Raw genomic sequence first — 24491 nt, 5'->3', positions numbered from 1 at the left:
TGAAAGGGCTCTAAATCTTCCTAACAGGGGCTTAAACGACCATAAAAAATGATAGTTGTTCTAATCCATTTCCACTCCATCCAAAACTGAAAAAAAAAGTTTTGCCTTTAGTTATACTTTAAACTGAAGAATACTATTTTATTATATACACACCCACTGTATTTAATTTTAAATCACATTTTAAAGTTTTAGAATTTAATAAAAATAAATTTTTAATGCAGCAACTTGATGTGCAGTATTAATATAATGTTAATTGATGCATACCTCTTTGAACAGAATAAATGTTTCAGTAAATATGATTTGTTGCAATATCTTTGGAACCCTTTAAAAACAATATGCTTCCCGCTCCACATAGGTTAACTCATGTTCCCAGAGCCGCCGATAGGGGTGAACCACTGGTCCTCCTGTAGGGATACCAAGCACACAGGGGGGCCTGGACAGGAGGGGGATCGGTGCAGCGGAGCAATTATAGTAATGATGCACTGTGCGTCTCTCCCTCCAGAAGCTGAAAGGCGGTTTCTCTCCCTCTACCTCCTGCTGACTGTTAGCTGCTGGAGGGAGAGACACACAGTGTATCATTCCGGTACTTGCCCCCTTCCTGCCCCGCTGTGCCAATCATCTTCCTTGTCTTGCCCACACATAGGCGTGCGCACACCCTAATACCCCCACGTGCTTTTAGGTCAGGCTGGTGACCAAGGACAGTACTCTGGGGTAAGGACTCAGCAGGCTCAGTCCGCAGGGTAGCAGTGTGGTGAGGCCTCCGAGGGAAAGCAGCAGTAGTAGCTGGCCGGGCACGCACAGATCCTCCACACTGATCCCTCCACTCTCCTCCTGGCCTGTCCTCTTCTCTCTACCAGATTCTGGGGGACAGCCAATAGGAGCATGGGGGTGGGGACAGCTATGGTTACTTACCCTGTACAGGGAGAGGAGGGCGTGGGACCAGACACTGTCACTCAGGCTGTATTGAGAGAAGAGGGGGGGACCAAGACATGTCACTTAGCTTATATGGAGTGGAGATGGCAGGGTATCATTGCACAGGACTGTTACTGAGCTGGTGAGCGCTACAGGGGTCCATATACATCAGTATTGAGGGGCCCTATTCATCCCTATGTATCACTATAGAGGGGCCACAGACATAACTATACATATACATCGTAATAATAGGTGTACAAGGCGGGCTCAAGATATTATTATGGGGGTTTCCATATATTATTTTAGAGGAGTTATATATATAGATATATAGATATAGCTAGGAGCTTCTGTGCCATTCATCTTCAGTGCAGCTGAGGCTACAGAGAAAGGGACTAGGGAATCTGTGTCCTTGTCTCCTTTCTCTGTCTCAAAGGTGAGATGTCAGGGGTCTGTTTAAACCCGTACAGGTAAGCTGTAAGGAGCCCAGTGATTTCTAACAGCAGCCCTGCATGTATCTAAAGCTTTTTTACTTTCAGTATTTAGCTTTTGTCACTACATATATTTGTAGTAATGACTTAGGTCTGTAGATTACATTCAGTGCTTATGTACTGTATAGTGAAGCATATTAGGGAGGGATTGTTTTATATTTGAGTGGGGGTCTTCTGACATACTGTACATATGGTAAGCCAATGTGGTTGGAAGAAGAACAGAAAGAGAATGAGGAGAAGAATTCCCATGATGATCAGAAGGATTCCAGGTGATAGTCAAGAATCCCATGTCTTAGTAAGTGACAAAACCAGGTCTTTTAAAGTGGAACTAAACTCTTTCAATCAACATGAACTATTTTTAATTCTTGTGCTGCTAACATTAGTGAATAGTTAGGAAGGTATATTATACTTAAGCTTGCCATACATTATACAATTTTCTTGTTCAATTTCCTTTAGATTTACCTTCAACTATGTAGTGCAAGGGCCTACCCGAATAGAAATTGAAAGTGATTAGGTTTGACCTCATATTAGTTTTGACCTCATATTATACAGTTTTGGTAAATCTAAAGTAAAATTGTACAAGAAAATTGCATAATGTATGGCCAGCCTTACTTGTTTTCTCAGATAAGCACACTATCCTACCTGCATGTCTTATCTAAGAGCAGATAGATATCAGGAAGTAAATGCTACATGAATCATCTGCCTTTACTCTAAATGGCCATCACTAGAAACGCTAGGGAGGTGTTTTTCTCACAGTGATTTCTCTACAAAATAAAGCATGGAGACATGGATGGAAGGGTGAGTTTGCTTTGAATAATAAAAAATTATTAAATAGTGTTTTCTGTTTATGATGCTTAGATACAGTTTAGTTCCGCTTTGATTGAGTTGCTAAGTACTATGTCTGCAGTTCTGCCCCTTTCCCTTTGAGCTAACGACTTTGCTTGACCCATCCATGTCACTGAAACGTGTCCCCTGGTTTGGCATTCTCCATGTATGGTTTACTGCAGCAATCATTTGACCCCTAACAACCTATTACTGCATGTGTGTACATTTCTTCCTGATGTTACCAATTGAAGGTACCTCTATGCAGGGGAGCTGCAGCTGTTTGCATAGCAAACTTCAGTTTTGGAGTTTTTAGAGACGATCAAGTAAAATGTAAGCAGACATTTTTATGTTTTTTTTTTTTTTTAAGTTATTCTATGTGAATTTGAACATGTAACAAATATAAAGAATGCGTTATCACAATTGGGCTTCAAAAGTGGAAGCGCACTTTCAATTTGTGCACTAACTATATTATGACAGAGGAAATGATAATAGCCCTACACATGTACAAAGCTGTAACTGCAAGAGAATACACAAACAACACTCTCTTCCAGATTAATGTGCTGTTTTGCTGGAAGTAAATAATGCTAGATAAGGTGTTAATTTGTTTCCAAATGTCCATATACTTCGACTGGGCCCTGCAGATTTGGTGTTCTTTGCTGTATTTGGACAAGAGACAAAGTAAACACATATAAGTCATCCAGGCTTATTGTGAATGACTTTATTTGCTTTTCCTTTAGTATAAGGCATGTCTTGCTTTCATCAACTTGGTCTCTGATCTAATTTGTGTGCTTTGAGGTAGTAAATATATTTAACCATGTGGTTTATTCATTCTAAGATTAGAATTAGAAATCTAACTTTAGAAACTATCCTTTGTTGGTTTTAGTAGGTCATATGAAGTACATCGATTGTTTATTTTTTGCCTTCACTTGTCCCTTGTAGATTGTGGTCAGATGTTCATGAAGATAGTATCAATACTCCACTCTCTCTTTTCTGTTTGTAGGTTCATTTCACCTAATACGAATGCTTCTTGATGAATATATTCTACTTGCTGTTGAAACACAGTTTAATAATGATAAAGAACAAGAACTTCAGAATCTGTTAGATAAATACATGAAGAATGCAGGTAAACTAAAATTAACCAACTAGAAAAAAAAAAAAAAAACTAGGACCGCACTTAGTATTATAAAGAAAAAATGCTAAGGAATTGTGGAACTTACCATCAGCCAATTAGCCACTGACTTGCCAACAGGTAGATTGGCATGATCCAAGCACCTCAAAAAACATCAACTACAGGCTGGGGCTGAAAGGAACCCAAAAGGACGTTACTAACTGGACCAATTTCAGCCCTAGTCTGTAATTTAAATTAGAATTCATTTCTGATATGGTAGACATTCATATTTAATGTGTTATTTTTTTAAATTGAATAAGTGATTATCTATTTATGTAGATTTGGGTTTTGATAATACTAGACACAACCTGGATTAAAACTATTTGTGATCATGATATATCAATATCATCAAATCTTCATTATTCTGCCATCTACACCAAGTACATAGGGGTTGATTTACAAAAAAGCAAAAATATGTTTACTTTGCTAGGGAATTTTCCCCATAGCTTAGTAAATTAGGGGAGGCTTTGTTGACTTTCATCACCTAATCATGTGCAAGCAAAAATACTGTTGTTCTTTTTTTTCTGATTATTTTCCTTGTGCATGATTGAGTATATTTTGCAAAGCAAAATCTTACTACATTCACTAAGCTCTGGGGGGAAATTCCCTTACAAAGTGCTCCTTCCTTAACAAAGTGAACAGTCAATTTCCTTTTAGTAAATCAATTCCAAAGTGTGTCCAATGTGTCTTAGCTGGACCAACATAACTACCGTATTTATCGGCGTATACCACGCATTGGCGTATAACACCCCAAGTTTAGGAGGGCATTTTAAAGAAAAATGTTTTAGGAGGGAAGTTTAAGGGAAAAAAAACTTACATTTAAATGCCCATTAATGCAGCCTTATCAGTGTGCATCTGCAGCCTTGTCCATCATTGCAGAATGATCAGTGTCATTTGCAGCTTGCCCAGCATCATTTTCAGCTTGCCCAGCTCCGTTTGCCGCCTTGCCCAGTGTCATTTGCAGCTTGCCAGTGTCATTTGGAGCTTGCCAGTGTCATTTGCAGCTTGCCCAGCGCCGTTTGCAGCCTTGCCCACGTTTAAATTTCCCTCCGCCGAGATAGACCGAGTGAGCGCCACCGAGTACACAGTACAGTGGGTGGGACTGCGAGTGGACCGGAGCCGAGTACACAGTACAGTACACAGTCGGCAGCACTCGCTCCAGAAACAGCAGGGTCGGCGCTCGGTCTTTTTCGGCGGCGCTCTGTATTTTTTGGCTCCGCTCGCTATTTTCAGCTCACAGACAGTGGGGATCGGCGTATAACACGCACCCATGACTTTCCCCCAATTTTAAGGGGAAAAAGGTGCGTGTTATACGACGATGAATACGGTATGTATGTATAAAAATTGCCATACCTAAACTTACGCTTTACTTGCCCATTACCTCATTTTATTCATCCTTGTTTTTTTTCAGTCCATATTCAAGAATAACAAATGTGTGTTTCTTTCATGATTTCTTAACTTTATTTAGTGAGCCATATTTATTTTATCTACCTAGATGCAAGTAAAGCAACATTTACAGCATCTCCTAGCTCTTGCTTTCTTGCTAGTCGCAACAAATCTGGTAGTCTTCCAAATGAATCTGCTGTCAAAAATGAGTGTCAGCAAGAACAAGGTTACCAAGCAATGTCACCAGAACACCATATTGGTCTTGTACGTGGACTGCACACCTTTTCGAATGAAGATAGCGAAAATATTCCAATTACAGGTAAAATTAATAACAAAACTAACTGATGACTGACAGATGCTTATAAATGTTTGAAGTTTAACTGTCGGCTTAGGGCTCCCCTCCACAATGCTCTCCCTTCCCTCCCAGAGCATGCAGGTTCGTATTCAGATCTAATACAGGAGGTGGCAGTACTCATTGATGCAGAAAGTGGTATTGACATGATTTCCGCACTACTCCCTGCATTATTGTATGTGGTAGTGGGACATTGTAGTGTCACCCCCTCAGAAGGTGGGTCCACATGACCCTGCATTCAAAGGATATTCTCATATCTAGCAAAAAATAATTTCTGTGGGGGAAAGCATCAAAGAGAGAACGCCAGAGCTGCTTTTCACCTACTGAGGGACCAAAAACTAAATTTTAACATAAGATTAAAAAAACAGACTAGAAACAAAATCAATCAAACATTCAGTAACCTGAAACAAGTTACTATCCTACATTAGGCCAAATGTCAGCTTTTAAAGAAGAATTCCAAGTATGGATAGTTTATACATAGTTACCTTTACACAGCTTGGACCAATGCAAATATCCATATACCATACCTGGCCAATGCCCATGGAAGTTGGAAGTCACTGAAGTAGACAGTACTTGCTTCCAGGTCCTGTGCTGATCAGCTGGAGGTTGGGCACTTGGCACAGGTGCAATTCAGAGAATGCTTTGCATCTCCTGAATAAATGAAAAGTGTTCTCTAACTGGGTGAGGTGGAGATTGTGACATCTCCGCCATGCCTATCCATCTCCATCCAATCATAGAACACTTTGCATGAATTCCAAAAATGCTAACTATTTTCCTAATGGTGCCCATTCTGAGTGGCTAATCTTTTGTGTTGAGAATGCAGCAGTGCAGTCTTTATTTCAGCATGGGACCCAGAAGCAAGTGGAAATCACTGGAATAGTGATATCTACTTTAATGATTTTCAGCTTCCAGGGGTGCCAGCCAGATATGGTATTTACATAGTTACATTGGTCCAGCTTGGACTATGTATAGAATATCCATACCAGGAATTCCTCTTTGAACACCTCAACATTTCCTATGCCTTAAAAGATAGTGGAATTATGTAAATTAACTGTCTATGTGGAGAAAATATCTAATAGAGTAAATTGCATCTGATTATTTAAAGCTGATCACAAGACTTTATTGTTTGGGTATTGTTTTAGAATATATTGTAAAAATGTCTAGGTACATGAGTGTGACCTTTCTGTTTGAATGTTTTTCTGTTTTTAGGTAGCCAGAAATTAGAAACCTAAACAAAGTAAAAGCTCAACATCTGGGCAACTTTTTTATTCCTAGTTTTGGATAGAAAAAGGAAAGATTAGAATCACTGGAACCATTTATTTTCTATTTTTGTTCATTTAAAGGTGTAAGGGGATGTCTTACCAAAAGTTTAATGATGCAGCAAAAAAGTTAAAGGTGTCAGTTTTTTTACTGTTATGTCCACAATGAGGAGTTGATAGGTGTTAAACAGAAAAGTGAGGTAAAATCTCCCCAAACAGGCCAAAAAAGCACTTAAAATATGATTAATGTTTAACCATTTCCTTCCCTACGCAATTCAAACTAAAGATGCTGATTTAGTTGATAATATATATAATGTGTTTTGCATAATTTTAACCTTTTTATCCATATCAAATTATGTTTATAGATCAGATGGACGTTACTCAAAGTACAGCTCATTTGATGACCCCACCAATGTCACCTGCTATGTTAAATCGTGGTAGTGTTATAAACCAAGGACCAATGGCTTTGAGGCCTTCTAGTGCAGGCCAAGGAGTATCTAGTCATTCTCAAGTTTCTTCATTTTCTGAGCCACTCTACCAGAACCTTCCTCAGTCTAATCAGAACTACTTGTCACCTGGATCAAACTACCAAGCCATGTTCCGAACTCATGCTCAGACTACTCCTGGAGCCTTCCATCACAGATTGGATCGTTACCAGCAGATAAATGAGCAGCAGGCTTCACGAGATTATTTCAGCAACAGTTGTGCAGTGACTTCATTTAGTGCTCGTCCTTCCTCAAATTATGGAAATTCATCAACTCCTCAAGAAATTCAAAGCATGCAGTTTTTGAATGCTAGTGGATTCAATTTTCTAAATGGTTCTGTTTCCGGGAGCTGCCAAGGAGGAGCCTATTCTTCAAACACACCTAATGGTAGTGTTTACAGCTTGCCATAGTTATTGTGATTATAGATTTTTTTTTCCACAGATATTTGTAATGTGATCTTTGCATAATTTTTATGAACGTTTTTTCTATTTTGCCCACAGATGTAATCATTTTAATTTGTACTTAATCATATAGTATTATTTTATCCCCTTCTGCTCTTCTCAATATACATATTTTAGCTATTGCAGCATTTTTATGTAACTTTTTTTTTAATCAAGAGTAAAGTTTTATACAGTAGATTATACACGAGAGGCAGTGTTAATTACCCACTAAAATGATTTTGCTTTAAAACTTTTGAGCTAAGATCTTAGCTATGGGTCCTGGGGGTGGAAGGGGGCCCTGATTTAGAAGGGCTCTTGAGGCAAATTAAACATAAAAAACCTGTGTGCATGTGTAGATCACACAAATCCAGTACAGTATAATTAGAGGTTGCAGGGTTGCAGTTAATAATAACCCTGTATCCTCTGTGACATTTCCAAACAAATACAGCTCCAGGCTTTCCAATAAACCTGGCCATAGATGGCTCAGTTTTCTTGTTCAGCTAGCATTCTGAAAGGTAAAAATGGAACAAATTCCCCTATCCACATATTTGAGGTGGATATGGGAATTCTCCCCGCTGTGCCATTGTATTCTGATGTGGTGATTGAAGCTACATTTTCCAACAGATTACCTTTGTGAGAAGTTATTCGTTACACTGACTTCCTAAAAATGGAAATGGCCATAGATTTTTTTTTTTATGTGGCCAGTCCCTGATCCATGAGCCAAATTTCTATCTGTCTTATGGCCAGCTTAAAGAAGATCTGCTTAGCTCTCTTAGCAGTGTAGCTGTTTTGCCCTCAGTGCTTCTGTATATTCTTGTCATGAAACTAACCCTGTATGTCTAACACAGTCTTTCCCAGGCTAAAAAAGCCCCCAGTGTCTCCCTAGTTAAAAAGTGATAAGATTTTCTGCTTTTGTAGTTCTGCAAAAAAAACAAAAAAAACACAGAAACAATTTAAAGACGTTTGTATTATGGTTAGGCCCGGTGTTCTGTCAAAATAGCTAGCTCATCGAAATCTCCAACTACGCCACTTCCAATGACTCTCCAGAAGCAGATTTTGACGAGTTGGCTCTACTGGCCATGCATGCATGTGCACCCGACAGAATAACAGAAACCCCCGGCAGCCGTTGTGCCTTTGAGAGCACATGTCATATCACATATCGCACCCATTAAGTGCAATGAAACCATTCTAATAACAGCGACTTGAGTCGCTTCAACTTAGAAAAAGGTTCCTGCACTACTTTTCATCTGACTTTGGCACGGCTTGCATTGGCTTCTGTTAAAGAAATCATATGCAAGTCATGCTGAAGTTGTGCTGGGATGTTGGCTTCAAGAAATGTATGTTGTGGCAGTGTGAATCGGGCCTTATAGAGTAATTGTGTGCAATAGTACTAACAATTATGTCAAAATATAAAATATTGTGATGTCAGTGTTATTGCTACTGCAACCCTTGTTTTTAACTTTACTTCTAGACCACCTCTTTCAGCACTTGCTTGCTGTGGTGGTGGAAGGGGTGGGAGGGTTAAGAATGTACGCTGAGGTCCTGAGAGGAAAAGCTGAAAAAGACTGCTGAGTTACTGAAGGCAGAGTAAAATGAAGGTGACAGTTATTTCCATGAACTGATGCCCGTCTCTTTCCTAACAGCTTCTGTCCATGAATCTGGTACCTAGTGTACTGATTATGCTGACATCTTTCTTGCTACCTTTCCTTTAAATTAAGATTAATTTAAAATTTGCTATTTGGCTCCATGATCTATATTTATTTATTATATTTTATAAAAACCAGGTTCGCAAAACATTAAAGCACACTGATGGTTATCTTTATCAAACTGATTTATTTTTCACAATTGTCTTTATTGCAAAGTGTATTAGTTCCTTGTACTGTCAGTCAGAAGGTATTGTAAGCAAAAACCTAGGCATTAATCTTTGTAAACTGAATTTTATATGCAAAGTATGAGGAAAAATAACATAACATATGGGAAAGTTCTGGTAATATTTGCAACAATGGCTTACGTAGCATTTTGGATGCCCAGAGTGGATCTTTTTTTAATGTCCCCACTCTGTAGGACAAAATAATTTTCAGTAATAATCATGAAATTCAACATAAAAACGTGGTCTGAAATGAAAAGTAGACAGTGAAAATTGAAGAGCCCCCTTACCCTGGTGTCTTTGGACGTTTACCCTCTATAATGAATAGACAGGTCGGTGTAGTCTTGGGGTTAGTGGCAGGAAGAGTGCCCTAAAGGGAGCAATTTTACATTGGTGGGAAGAATACCCTTTTCATTAGTGTTTAGTGGAGGGAGGCATGTCCATTACAATGGGCATTCTATGGGAAAAAGATTGCCCCTTACAAAGGTGGTCAGTAAAGAAAAAATGTCCTGTTACACTGGTGGTCAGTTTAAGAAATGTTCTGTACATTAATGTTGGTTCAGTGGAAGAAAATGTTTTTCCTTACATTGTAATCAGTCAGTTAGTATTTACATTATTAGTCAGTGGGAAGAATCCTCCACAGGTGTTCAGTAGCAGTAGTGCCCCATTACTTTTAAGGACAGTGGGAAGAGAGATCCTTACATTGGTGTTCATTATGGTCATTTGAAGAAGGCCCCCCTAAATTGGTGATTAGTAACAGGAAGAATTCCCCCTTACATTGGTAGTTTGTAAGAACATATATATATATATATCCTACAATCCCATATACCCAATGATACACCACAGTTGATCCAGAGGAAGGCGAAAAACCCCAGAAAAGCAGGATCCAATTTGCTACAGCAGGGGGAAAAATTCCTTCCTGATCCCAGAGAGGCAATCGGACTTCCCCTGGATCAACTTTACCTATAAATGTTAGTACCTAGTTATATTATGTATATATATGTTATATTATGTACATTTAGGAATGAATCCATGCCTTTCTTAAAGCAATCTACTGAGCTGGCCAGAACCACCTCTAGAGGGAGTCTATTCCACATTTTCACAGCTCCTACTGTGAAGAAACCTTTCCGTATTTGGAGATGAAATCCCTTTTCCTCTAGATGTAAAGAGTGCCCCTTTGTCCTCAGTGTTGACCGTAAAGTGAATAAGTCAACACCAAGTTCACTATATAAACCCCTTATATATTTATACATGGTGATCATATCCCCCCTTAATTGCCTCTTCTCAAGAGGGAATAAATTCAGTTCCTCTAATCTTTCCTCATAGCTGAGCTCCTCCATGCCTCTTATGAGTTTGGTTGGTCTTCTCTGCACTTTCTCCAGTTCTCAATATCCTTTTTGAGAACTGGTGCCCAAAACTGAATGGCATATTCAAGATGTGGTCTTACTAATGATTTGTACAGGGGCAAAATTATATCTCTCTTTCTGGAGTCCATACCTCTCTTAATACGAGAAAGGACTTTGCTCGCTTTGGAAACCGCAGCTTGCCATTGCATGCTATTATTGAGCTTATAATCTACCAAAACTCCCAGATCACTCTCCACCATTGATACCCCCAGTTGTACTCCCCCTAGTATGTATGATGCAAGCATATTCTTAGCCCCAGAGTACATAACTTTACATTTATCAACATTAAACATCAGCTGCCTGTCGGCTTGTAAATTGGAGACATCCTGTAAGGACTTTATTCCACTGCATAGCTAGATATTAAAAATAAGCAGCACTGAACCTTGGGGTACACCACCGATTTGAATGCATGCAGCAGCATAAAGCCTCCTAACCAGTAAAAACATCTAAAATGCATATCAGAACAAATGTACAAATGCTTCAAAGTTAGTATGTGCCACTTTATGGGGCAGAACGTGGACCTGCTGTTTGCTTGGGTACTGTCTCTTTCGGAAGGAATGGCTACTTAACCTGTTCTACACAAGTTGGGGTTTTAACCCCCCTAGCGGTAATCCCGAGTCTGGCTCGGGTTGGGATTTTAATAACAGGAGTGGTAACCCCGAGCCAGACTCAGGATCACATCGCTGGATGCAGGGGAGGACACAGGGAGAGTTACTTACCTTGTCCCCTGGATCCAGCGATGTCCTCCGCGCTGTGTGATCGAGCTGTCCTCCGCTCGATTCACAGTGCTGAATGCCGCCGAGCTCCGTTCCCTGCAGCGTTACGGCACACGGGAGCGGAGAACGGCGGCAAATTCAAAAAAGTAAAAACACACCAAACACACACAGCACTGTAATCTTACAGATTACAGTACTGTATTAAAAAATACACACCCCCTTTGTCCCTAGTGGTCTGTGCAATGCCCTGCATGCACTTTTATATTATAAATACTGTTTTTTCTGCCTGAAATTTGGAGATTGTCCATAGCAACCAAAAAGTATCCCTTTTTCAGTGTTTTAGGATTTGATTACATTATTGAATAATTTTTATTATTCTTTATTATATTATAAACTTAATCATACCCGGGATGTCTGCTAGACTCTGGTTTGAACAGATTTAAGAGAGTTATTTCTAAGAATTAAAGGACTACAATATAAAACGCCAAATTTCCATGCAAAATAATTGTACCGCTTTCAGCACCTAAATCCAGACTGAATCATACCGCCAGGGAGGTTAATGGAAGACATGGCACCCAGCAGAAAGTTTGCTACTTAATGGTAGGATTTGGGAATTTATGATGCCTATTATTTAGAGGTGAAATCAGTTTGATTGGCTTAGGCACAGAAAAGGAATAGCCTGAATAAAGCTTTATATTTATTATTGTTTATCACTGTTGATGCTAAACTGCAGTAAGTAGGATTCTTTTTTTTTTTTGCAAAGACATCTCACAAATACATAATTGAGGACTGTACTACTGAAAACAATGGCACTGAACTCTTGTCAATTCACAAATGCATAAAACAAAAAAAAAAAAGTATGCATAGATCAACAGAATCTTCCATGTAGACTTATTATCAACTTTTCACATGCAAGTCAATTCACATAAATAAATGAATTGGTTTGTGTGTGTTAAAGTTACTCTACTACTATAGGGCCAAGTCTAAAGTACCACCATCCTATAAAAGAAGATGTTGTATACCTACCTTTCCAGCAGCCTTCGTCCAAAACACCACCACAGTCTGTAGTGATATAGGAGCCAGCAGGAGGAACCACAGTTGCACTGGTGAAACTGTCAGATACCTTAAACAGGAAGGTATCTGCCACGGGGCATCATTTTAAGACACAGACCACCAAAAAACAGTAGCCTTTCTACAAGCTTGGCTTACTTACTAGTTTGGACCCTATAGCAACAAGCTCACTTTAAAATACCACTAGCCTGTGGCTGGTGTTGCAGGGAGGTGTCTGATGAGGATACCAGAAAATTTAACTTTGAGGCAAATAAAATAATGCTTCAGGAGATAAAATACTGATACATCAGAAATGAAGTATTTTACTGTTTAATGATTTCACTCTGAAAAGTAGTGACACCAAACCTATGGGATATTTTGGTATGTGAATTGAGTGTTGTGGTGATACCCTTACCATGTGATATTGATGAAAATATTGAACAGCATAGTGTTTGACACTTTGGCCTCCATTGTCAGGAGCCATAAGTAAGGATGTCTTTATTGCAGCATGCTCGTGCAAATGCTGGAAATGTCAAACTGCTAGAAATATGTACCCTGTGCGTGAGTTTACCTAACCCTACCCATTCCCATTAAAATAATCTTCAGACAGTTGTAAAAATAATAAATTGACATTTAGAGGGAAACTTGTTGTTTTACATGTTCTCATTAATGGCTTGGAGCAGCCTTTTTCAACCAGGGTGCCTTGAGGTTACTTCAGGGGCACAGTTAATCATAAATTGTATACAAGCCAGCCGGTGGATCAAGCCTGCCTTTTCGTTACACAAAGCCACGGATTTTAATTATGCGCCATTACCACTTTCTAGACACTGGCATCCTAACAACCAATACGTCATCAGTTAATAAGGAGGATGTCTGTTGCCTCCACAGCATCCTTGTTTGACCCTCCTGTGCTCCTCTCCCTCAGCACCGGGGTGGCATTAGCTGACAAATGGAGAGAAACTGAAGGAGAAAAGAAACATTGTGATACTAGTCAGTACCATTGTGAAAAAGTGTATTTGCATTGGAAGAAAAATATCACCTCTAGCATTGGGTGTCCTACGTGTGGATGTTGTTGCATTATGTAAAGCTATTAGTATAGTTTTTTTTACATTTTAGAATGGGGAGCCTTGAGACTGTCCATTATTTTAAAAGGAGCCTTGACTAAAAAAAGGTTAAACTTTGACTTGAAGATGTGTTTACCGCACTGCAGCACAACTTATACAGGGTCTGTCTGCTTCTAATAGTTTGTGGTCTCCAGCAATTGCATAAGTGAATTGCAAAAAAAAACAACTTGTAATTTCTGTCTCTTGCTACTTAAAGAGTAGATAATGTACAATTGCAAAGAGAATGCTTACTTAGCTTTGTAAATGAGTTGAAGTTGTGTTCACTTTAATATGCCAATCGTGTGCAAGCAAAAATTCAGTATTTTAATATTTCTTTCACATGACCAAGAACATTTACTTTGTTAAAGCTGAACTCCAGGCAATCCAAATATATTCCCCATACCTACCACCCCCTGAGCTTGTCCCCGTTTTTCTTTCTTCTTTCTATTAGGATGATATGCTTCTGTTTTGCATCTGCAACATCATTATAGTGCTCATAAATCTTCATAAATCAACAGATAACTAGGATGAGTGGTAGGGGGCATTACTGTGAGTGTTGACAGGTGAACAGAAAACTCCCTTGTTATTGTAGATGCTGTACATACTGTCCCCTTTTCATCGGTCTCCTCTATATGAAGAAAAGCATAATAAAGGGTCACAACCATTTTGATCCAAAATTGGGTTTTTAGGTTCATGATTATTATTATAAATACAGTATATAGTTGATTTATTTAATCGTTCTGCCTATGGTCCCATAGCAAACAGCATAGCAATCTGCAAAGCCCCTATGCTTTGCAGATCCTATTCATGTGCCAACACTGGAACATTGAACACAGCTGCAAAACAAGAGGACAGGGATATGGAATTAGTGGACCTTCAGCTATTGTAGAACTACAAGTCCCATGAGGCATAGCAAGACTGTGGCAGCCACAAGCATGACACCCAGAGGCAGAGGCAGGATGGGACTTGTAGTTTTGCAACAGCTGGAGATCCGCTAATTGCATATCTCTGCAAAAGGGCTTAGATGTTTACTATCCTTCATGTGGCTTTATTCACTGTATAAAACAAGACTGCATAGTAAGAAAGTTTAGGAAGTATCTGTCCAGCATACACATTGCTATCAGTGTTCTAAGCTCCTGGGCAATTAGCAGAAGAACTAACAGAGAGACTGTAGTTACCAGAAGTCCAAAAGATTTACACCACCCTATCAAAATCTTGAGCTAGGACTTGTGGCAGCGAGAAGAAGAGGCTGCCAGGCCTAAAATGTATACCTTCTGGTCAGTGTCCTGAGCTCCTGGGCAATTAGGAGCTACAGGAGAGGGATGTGCAGAGCTAGCATAGCAGGCAGCAAGAGGCTTCTGAGAAGTTTGATTACATTACCAAGCACATCCATACAGCCAATACTTTACACAACCCTATCAGTGTCCTGGGCCCCTAGCTAATGCAGGACACATATTAGAAGAATTATATCAGATGGAGGAGGGGCTAGAAGGGGAAAGATAGGGTTTGGGTGGAAAGAGACTCCACATTTATGCTGAAATGATACTGCTACTGAGGGCAGTGTGAGAGTGATGATGTCAACCGATTGGAGTTTCTAGGGGCAATATGGGGACCAGTCACCCTGCTGCACATAGAGCAGGCACAGCTATCTGCTCTCCTGAACAGAAAATATCGGAAAAATAGTTCAGTAGGGTGACTTTGACAGAGATATCAGAACAATGTAGAAAAAAATGTTCTACGCAAGGACACATCATAAAAAGGCAAAAAGTCATTAACATCCCTGCAAAAAAACAATTTTGCCTGGAGATGAGCTTTAAGCATAAGACTTAAATTCTTTTAGATTATCAAACCTAGCGAACATGGCAATGGGGAGAATTTGTCAACATTGGAGCAGACAGAATCTGGAGCAGATGCGCATTCACAACCAATCAATTTCTATCTTTCATTTTCAAAGTCTATCCTAACAAACTGGGGATTGAAGCAGATTGATTGACATGTGTTGCTCTTATTGGCTGCTGCAGTTTTGATAACTTCCCCTAATATGTTACTTTTTTCTCTTGTCAATAAGAACTGAAGAAGTTGAATGAATGGCCAAATGTCTTCCCGCCTTAGAACAAGCCCATTTTGATGTGGCTAACTAGTACTAACTTTTGTTTACAGTTCTAGTACAGATGCAGAGCTAAATGTTATCAGAGAAGTGTTTACACTGGCCTAGGGATGTGATTAGATCTCACAATGCCTATATCTAGAGATGCTTCAACAAAAAGGTTACCGTATATTTACAAAGATGATGTGCATCCCTTAGCATATTAAAGAGATATGGGGGTTGATTTACTAAAGGCAAAAAGACTGCACACTTTGAAAGTACAGTTTAACTCATTATTTCCCAGATCTTCGTAAATGTGGTGAAGCTTCACTTTGTAAAAAACACTCAATCAGGTGCAAGGGAAAAAAAAAAAAAAAACAGCATTTTTGCTTGCACGTGATTGGGTGATGAAAGTCAGCAAAACTTCAGCATATATACTAAGTTCTGGGGAAATTGAGTACAACTTCACTTGCAAAGTACATAGTCTATTTGACTTTAGAAAATCAACCTCAGTATGTTTTAGAATAGTTATCTATAAAGTATTTTTGAATTAAATACTAGGAAATGTAATATGTATATCTAATGATATACTGTATATATTAGTCATTCAAATAACTGAATATCTAGTAGTTTAAGTCAAAAGCCCTCCTGGGTTTTGGCATTCAAGTGACCTCAAAGAATTGAAAAAGAACTCCTGATAAACATTTGCCTAAACTGAAAGTGAGGGAAAAATCTGATCTTTTGAGTTGTCACTGGGTCAGGAATTAGCGGAAAAATCTTTCAATTGTTTCAGAGACAAGTGTCTAAGAGATAATTTGTCTTAATTTAGAGATATTTTCTTTCACTTCCTATTACGTCTTGTGATAGGAAGTAAAGGAAACGCTTTGCAAATGTACAGAGGCAAAACAAAATATTTTAAGAATTTCCTACTCCATCTAAAACTTAAAATAATAGTTTTGGCTTTAGATATACTTCTAAGGCCTCATGTACACTGCTGCTGGTAAACGGATGTTCTGAGGCAGTTTGATGCTTTTTTCAAACTCATCCAATGTCTTCTGTGTACATCTTATGTGTACATTTACACGGGTTCGTTCAATGTCGTTTTTAGTTAGTTGCGTTTATAGGCTTTTCTTTGAAGGCAAAAAAATGAGTTCAGACGCCAACGTTTCTGGCGTTTCAGATGGCAAATGCTGCTAAACCCGGTAACTCGCATTTAACCACGTTCCGTTTACAGGCGTTTTTCAATTTTGGCTATTTTGAAAAAAAAATGCTTCTAAACTCAAACAAGGCTAAACGCAGCATGTAAACATGGCAAAACTGACTTTTTAAATGTGGTTTACTATCTGTCAAGTTAAATCATTGAGGAGGAGAGGTTGTAAAAATGTCCCGTGTACATTAAGCCTAAGTTTACTTGATTTGTTTATCTGCTTTATCTGATAGGTTTTTCTTTTTTATCTGCTACAAATAATTGTGGTCCCCTCTTTTTTATAGGATACTATGGAAATCATTTAGGCTATTCAGAGTCCCATCGACTTGGATCAATGATAGACCAACATGTATCTGTGATTAGCAGCATTAGTTCAATACGTCCATTGCATTCTTTTAATGATATTCACGATCCACTGAATATTTTAGAAGACAGTGGAAGAAAGCAGTTGGGATCTTATTACACAGAAGCATCACCTGCTATTCTTTGTCGCAATTCAATGGGTAAGTAAAGTGCCAAGATCATGAATGTGCAACTACGTTGAATAAAGATACCCATAGAGTCCATCAAGTTCAGAGAAATAAAAAAAATCATGCTTTTTCATTGGGGCCTGAGTGTAGGGACTGTCTTAAAAACAAAGAAGGAACATTTTTGAGTTCTCGGTTTGACCCCTCATAAATGACCACAATCTAACCCTAATCACTATTTAAAAATGCGCCAATGGCCAGACTTTGGGCATCCAAGCATTTGCATATTCTTAAAAAAAAGCAAAAAAGACACTAGTGACCTCTACAGCTGCAGACACTATGAACTAATCAAACCTTGATATTTATAACAAATTTGCTGAAGTTGTTTAACCACTTCCCACCCGGCCAATGTACATATACGGCCAGGTGGGACCTCTCTACTTCTGATAGGACATTCAGGAATGTGCTTCAGAAGGAGGGGGATCGCGCGTGCGCGTGTCCGCGCAGCTTCGCGATCCCAATGTGCTCATGTCACCCGGACACGGCGCATCTCGGATCGGCAGGAGGGCTCTGTGATTGGCCCTCCTTATCACATGACAGCCGTGTCCAATCACGGCCATCATGTGATGTAAACAAACAGCTGGTTGCTAGGCAAAGGGCTCCTCCTCTCCTCACACAGAAGTCATCGCTGAGGAGAGGAGAGCAGATCGCTGGAGCCGGCTGGTGATCAGTGAGTATGAGCTGTTTTTACAGCTTTTTACTCACTGATCACCAGTCTAGTGTAAACACAAATCACCACACAGTGTAAACACACGTCACCACAATACACGTCACCACACATGTCCCCAAAACACACATGTCCCCAAATAATAAAAAGACATGTCCCCAAATAAAAAAACACATGTCCCCCACATATGTCCCACTAAAACCATATATTCCAATGATTATCTGCACACATATGTACATGATCACCTGCACACATCTGTACATGATCATTTGCGTAAATATGTCCATGATCACACAAACCAATTATTATACACTTAACTCAATTTTTTTACCAAAAACATGTAGCAGAATACATTTTGGCTTAAATTTATGACAAAAATTAGATTTTATTGGATTTCTTTTAAAATAGAAAAAAGAAAATATTGTTTTTTTTCCAAATTTCCGCTTTTTTTGCGCTTATATCGCAAAAAATAAAAAAACGGAGTCGTGAATAAATACCACCAAAATAAAGCTCTATTTGTGCGAACAAAATTATAAAAATGTAATTTGGGTACAGTGTAGCATGACCGCGCAATTGTCATTGAAAGTGCGAGAGCGATGAAAGCTGAAAATTGGGCTGGGAAGGAAGGGGGCGAAAGTGCCCTGTATTGTAGTGGTTAAACAACAGAAATGAGAGGCTGAAAGGCTGCTGAGTCACAACTGGGTTGGGGAAAGGGGACAGGCTTAGTGGAGCTACTAAGTGAAGGACTTACAAGACTTTAGTGCTTCTGCTGTGAACTTTGAGGATGAATTGCTCCACAGTGGCTATAGCTGCAGACATCAGAAGGTGCATATTTTAAAGAATATCCATAGCATGGTTACAAGTTCATCTTAACTGTGAACCTCACATAATAAATATTTTTTTTTTTTTTTTTAGCAGGTTCAAATATGCAAAGCGTGATATCTGCCCCCACCTCCCAATGCATGTATGGAATGACAGAACAATATGGCCCTCAAGAATCACTGGAGACCCATGTTCAGTCTAGTGACATGAGGGAGATGATGTCCTCCTTACCCCCAATCAATACAGTCTTCATGGGAACGTCTTCAGGAAATACATAAGTCAATTCTGAGAAAATAAGTAAAAACTACACTTTACACAAGTAAATTATACTTTTATCCACATTCCTGAAAGTTTTGGTATTGTAAATTAAGGAAATTAGACATTGGGATAATCAGCTTTGGGAACAGTATGTTTAACCACCATGTTTTGTTTTTCTACCATGATGCCCCCCCCCCACCCCAAGTTCAACTGCTTTTAAACATACCATGCCTCATACATAAACCCTGATACACACTATGAGTTTTTTTTTTTTATGCAGCCCAGTGGGTTGAATGGAAAAAAAGCTATGCAAAGTTATTATATTAATCTCCTCTGCTGAGCTGTTGTGTTCTGACACTTGGCCATTGGCTGAAAGCGCTGATCAGGAGTTGGTCTGCTGCTGGTTTTCCAGCATGCTCGTCTGACAGAAGCCAGCCAAATGGCCGAATGTCAGACATTTTTTTCTGAACCTGCCAATGTCTCCCGACATTCGGCCCATGTGCACGGGGCTTTAGTCTACATTCCTGTGTCCATCAAAGGATGATAAAAAAAAATATATAATTACAGTAAAATCTTTTTCTGCCCCTCTATATTTTTTTTATTGCTTGCTCAAAAAACAAAGGCATGACTGTTAGAAGTGTGGTTATACAGTGACTGGCTTATCTTTTTTAGTATTTTGCAAGTATCCAAACCAAGGTAACAGTATAACCCATGTGTCATAGACTATTCTACAGTTCTGTGTCCCTCAATGAACTCCAATAAAAAGATTTTACATAGTTACATAGTTAGTCTGGCTGAAAAAAGACACAAGGCCATCTAGTTCAATTTTTGTACAGTAAGTACAACAATTTTGTATTTGTTACTAACTGCGGTGAACATGTATATTCATTGTGCATACAACTTTGTATTGTAACTAGTGATGAATTCATGGTTTTGTAAATCAGCAATAGGGATACTTCCTCAAATGTATTATTCATTGGTATATATACATATAGATTTTTCTGAACTGCAGAGAAACATACAATTTGTGAACTAGAATTGCCTGGATTCTTGAATTTTCTGGTTTTACTGATCAGGGAGGTCTGCATGCTAATAGGTACTGTAAATAAAACATTACTGAATCAGGTATTATGCCCCATACACACGGTCGGAAATTCCAACGGAAAAAGTCCAATTGCATTATTTTGTCGGAAAATCCGATCGTTTGTGGGCTCTATCAGACTTTTTCCGTTGGAATTTCCGACCGAAAAAGTTTGAGAGCTGTATCTAAAATTTTCTGACAACAAAATCTGATTTGACTTTTTCCAATCGTGTATAGAGAATTTCGATGCACAAAGTGGCACGCATGCTCAGAAAAAATTTGGAGATGAAAGTTTTTGGCTACTGGCCTCTATGTAGTCCCATCGTACGTTTGTACGTCACCTCGTTACGAACGATTGGATTTTCCGACAACTTTGTGCGACTGTGTGTATGCAACACAATTTTCGGCCAAAACCCATCGGAAAAAATTTGACGGATTTTGTGGTTGGAATGTCCAACCGCATGTATGGGGCATTAGAAGGAATAACAGAACAAGATATGTAATGAGCATAGCATATATACATATTATCCTGTTGCCTGGCCCTACAGTATAAAATTAGATACAAAAATGTAGATAGTTACAGTTAGCTGACTGAATAAACAGCCCCTAAAATAAACACGAAGAAGGAAAAAAACACAAGAAAATGTAAGTTATTCTTTTTAGAATATTCCAACATTTATTCACAAATATAATTGTGAGAAAATCATTTGGCTCATTGCCAATGTCTGGAGGAAGATCATATCCATTGTGTGTCCTTTGATGCATGGGCCAGTGCTGACCTGGATTGCATCTTGAGGGTGAACAGATATCCTTTGACAGCTGATGATATTTATTAAAACATGGATGTGGAACTTTAAGAGTTTTATACAAGTGAATTTACACACTTACGCATGGTCTCATGTTAGTTAGAATTTGGAATATGTATATTTTTTATATTCTAACATTTTTAAAATAAAATGTTTACTGGACAGCTTTAACTTTGGTACAACTTGTCCTTTAAGGCAACCCCCCGAGTGCAGACCACCTGGTCCAATACTTGACTCTGCACCCATTCTAGCACTCTTCACTGTGCAGCCCAGTTCAGAGATGCACAATTTCCTACAATATAAAAAAATCTGAAAAAAGGTTTAACTTTAGACATGCTTTAATGTTCATAGAAATCTGGCAACCTAATATGGTTTTCAAAGCTCAGAAGTAGATCCCACAGAGCTTCACACTGGTGTTTTGACATACCTTTGTTGGGTCTTTATCCTTCTGGTTGACTTGTCACTTTAAGTGCTGAAAAGTCTGGTCTACATAGTAAAAACTGTGCCAAAGTTAAGAAACCCTTTTTGTGTTAATATATTTCCAGCTTGACTCTATATAAGACAAATAGGCCTATTAAATTTTAGTTTCTCAAATTCATATAAATTAAAACTACATTTCTGATGGGCTGCTATTGGTTACTGCACTTTTCAGTTTTGGCACTTTACATTGAATTGTTAAGTATATCCAATAATTTTAGTTTGCATGCATAGTGCACATCTCTACATGTTTCAGATAACTGGAAAACATATGCTGATTTGCAAAATAGAAAAAGAAAAAAAAACTGTTCAACTGTATGCCCAGCCAGTGTGATACAAATATGCTGCTGCTTGCTTGTTCTCTACCTTGATATCACCCATCTTTATGTAAACGTAGGCTGATACTGTGGCACATTACAGATAGAGGACAATACCTATAGTTTGCTTTTTTTCATCTCTTTATTTATTTTTAAAATGCATGAGTGTCAGCCTGCCACTACAAAGCTGTGAAAAACTAGGTTGGTAAAGGACCAGAGGAAAGCAGTCACTGGTGTACCAAGAATGTACTTTGATAGAATGTGGTATGTTACCACATGATGCATTGGGCTGGTCATGGCTGTAACTTCTGTGGCTCTTCATCAACCACTGATGTGTCTGCCATTTGCATACATTAAACCATCATAACATCTGACCATTTTGGATGTATATATATTTTTAACGTGTCTATATGTGTGTCTACCTGTAAAATATATGTATATTTAGATATGTATTATATTATCAATATTTATTACTGCTAGAGAATAAGTTTACTAGAATTTACTTGACATAACGTCAGGATACATTTTCTACCTCCTATGGAATTGTTTACAAATTCATAAGGCTTCTTGTTACTCTTCAATAAACTATGCTCTTTCCACATGAATGGCAGTCTGATTTATTTACATGTGTTTTTAGTAAATTATGGTCTTTAGGTTATTACAGGTACCTAATAACTGATAGTGCTGATTGAACTGCTCTCCATAAATTGTTTAAGTGAGGAGGGGGATTACACCACAACTAAAAGGTATAGCCATTAGTAGTTACTCAAAATTAAAAAAATATATTTTTTTTTTTATTGGAGAAAATGTTTCTGCTTATCTATAAAACATTTACATTATTTATCCACACAGGGAGAGAAACATCTTCAACATTACAGAAAAAGATCAGTTGAATGTGAAAAATTACTATTAAGTACACCATGAAGATCAATTGTAGGGAGCAAGGGAAATCAGAAAGCTGCATATAATAGTCACAGTGATGATACTATTAATAAATGGGTTTTCTATATACAGTGCCTTGCAAAAATATTTAACCATTTGTCTTTTTACCTATTTCGTTACATTACAGCCTTTGGGTCAATTTTTTTAAAATCTGAATTATATGTGATGTAGCCAAACACAATAGTCTAAGTTGGTGAAGTAAAATTAGAAAAATATATACTGTATATAAAACTATTTTTCAGAAATAAAAAATGATAATTGACATGTATGTATTCACCCCCTTTGTTATGAAGCCCATAAAAATCTCTGGTGCAACCAATTACCTTCAGGAGTCGCATAACTAGTGAAATGATGTCCACCTGTGTGCAATCTAAGTGTCACATGATCTGTCATTACATATACACACCTTTTCTAAGGCCCCAGAGGCTGCAATGCCTAAGCAAGAGGCACCACTAACCAAACACTGCCATGAAGACCAAGGAAATCTCCAAACAAGTAAGGGACAATGTTGTTGATAAATACAAGTCAGGGTTAGGATAAAAAAAAAAAATCCAAATCTTTGATGATCTCTAGGAGCATCAAATCTATCACAACCAAATGGAAAGAGAATGGCACAACAGCAAACCTGCCAAGAGATGACCGCACACCAAAACTCACAGACCGGGCAAGGAGGGCATTCATCAGAGAGGTAGCACAGAGACCTAAGGTAACCCTGGTGGAGCTGCAGAGTTCCACAGCAGAGCCTGGAGTATATGTACATAGGACGACAATAAGCCATACGCTTCATAGAGTTGGGCTTTATGGCAGAGTGGCCAGCAAAAAACAAAATGGCACATTTTGAGTTTGCGTAAAGGCATGTGGGAGACTCCCAAAATGTATGGAGGAAGGTGCTCTGGTCTGATGAGACTAAAATTTAAATTTTGGCCATTAAAGAAAACGCTATGTCTATCACATCACCCAAAGAACACCATCCCCACAGTTAAACAGGGTGGTGGCAGCATCATGCTGTGGGGATGTTTTTCAGCAATCAGGACTAGGAAACTGGTCAGAGTTGAGGGAAAGATGGATGATGCTAAATACAGGGATATTCTTGAGCAAAACCTGTACTATTTTGTGTGTAATTTGAGGCTAGGACAGATATTCACCTTCCAGCAGGACAATGACTCCAAACACACTACTAAAGCAACACTCACAATCAGGATTTCTGACAGAAAAAGTCAGACAGGAGCTTTTCTTCGTATATTCCGATTGTGTGTATGCCCCATCTGACTTTTTACGTTGAAAAATCTGACAGACCTAGAAAGAGAACATGTTCAACATTTTTCCAACGGAACCAATTCCTATCGGGAAAACCGCTCTTCTGTATGCTGTTCCGATGTACCAAAAATGATGCATGCTCTGAAGCAAGTACGAGATGGAAGCTATTGGCTACTGGCTATTGAACTTCCTTTTTCTAGTCCCAACATACGTGTTGTACATCACCGCATTCTTGGCAGTCAGACTTTGGTGTGCTCGTGTGTATGCAAGACAGTTTCAGCGGAATTCTGTTGGAATTCCATCAGAAAAACCTTCAGAATTTATTCAGACGGGAAAACCGGTCATGTGTATACGGCATAAGCCTACTTACTAAAACAAGTACTGTGTAGGTTTCTTTCTTTGCATGATAGATCACAAATCCAATCCATACATTCAAGGCAGCTTTGTGATAATGCAGCTCAACTGAACTCAGCATGGACAGTTTGACATGTCAGTTACATAAGATTATTATTATTATACATTATTTATATAGCGCCACCAGTTTAGGCAGCACTTTACAATGTAAAAGGAAGACAATACAGTTACAA

General features: G+C 38.6%; 1 protein-coding gene across 1 annotated transcript in view; it reads left to right on the top strand.

Moving 5' to 3' along the window:
- Positions 1-22217, top strand: part of RFX6 (regulatory factor X6) — a 176131-nt gene extending 153914 nt beyond the window's left edge. Inside the window, exons 15-19 of the mRNA XM_077487064.1 lie at positions 3226-3348; positions 4889-5098; positions 6756-7262; positions 17035-17253; positions 18860-22217. Of these exons, the coding sequence (XP_077343190.1) occupies positions 3226-3348; positions 4889-5098; positions 6756-7262; positions 17035-17253; positions 18860-19044 (1244 nt within the window). The 3' untranslated portion in view covers positions 19045-22217. The remainder of the gene's footprint in view (positions 1-3225; positions 3349-4888; positions 5099-6755; positions 7263-17034; positions 17254-18859) is intronic.
- The last annotated feature ends 2274 nt before the right edge of the window (positions 22218-24491 follow it).

This window comes from Lithobates pipiens, unplaced genomic scaffold, assembly GCF_037356315.1.
Source record: "Lithobates pipiens isolate NorthernLeopardFrog02 unplaced genomic scaffold, aLitPip1_a1.2 Scaffold_18, whole genome shotgun sequence".
NCBI classification, from domain to species: Eukaryota; Metazoa; Chordata; class Amphibia; order Anura; family Ranidae; genus Lithobates; species Lithobates pipiens.
This window is presented reverse-complemented; position numbering and strand designations above follow the sequence as displayed.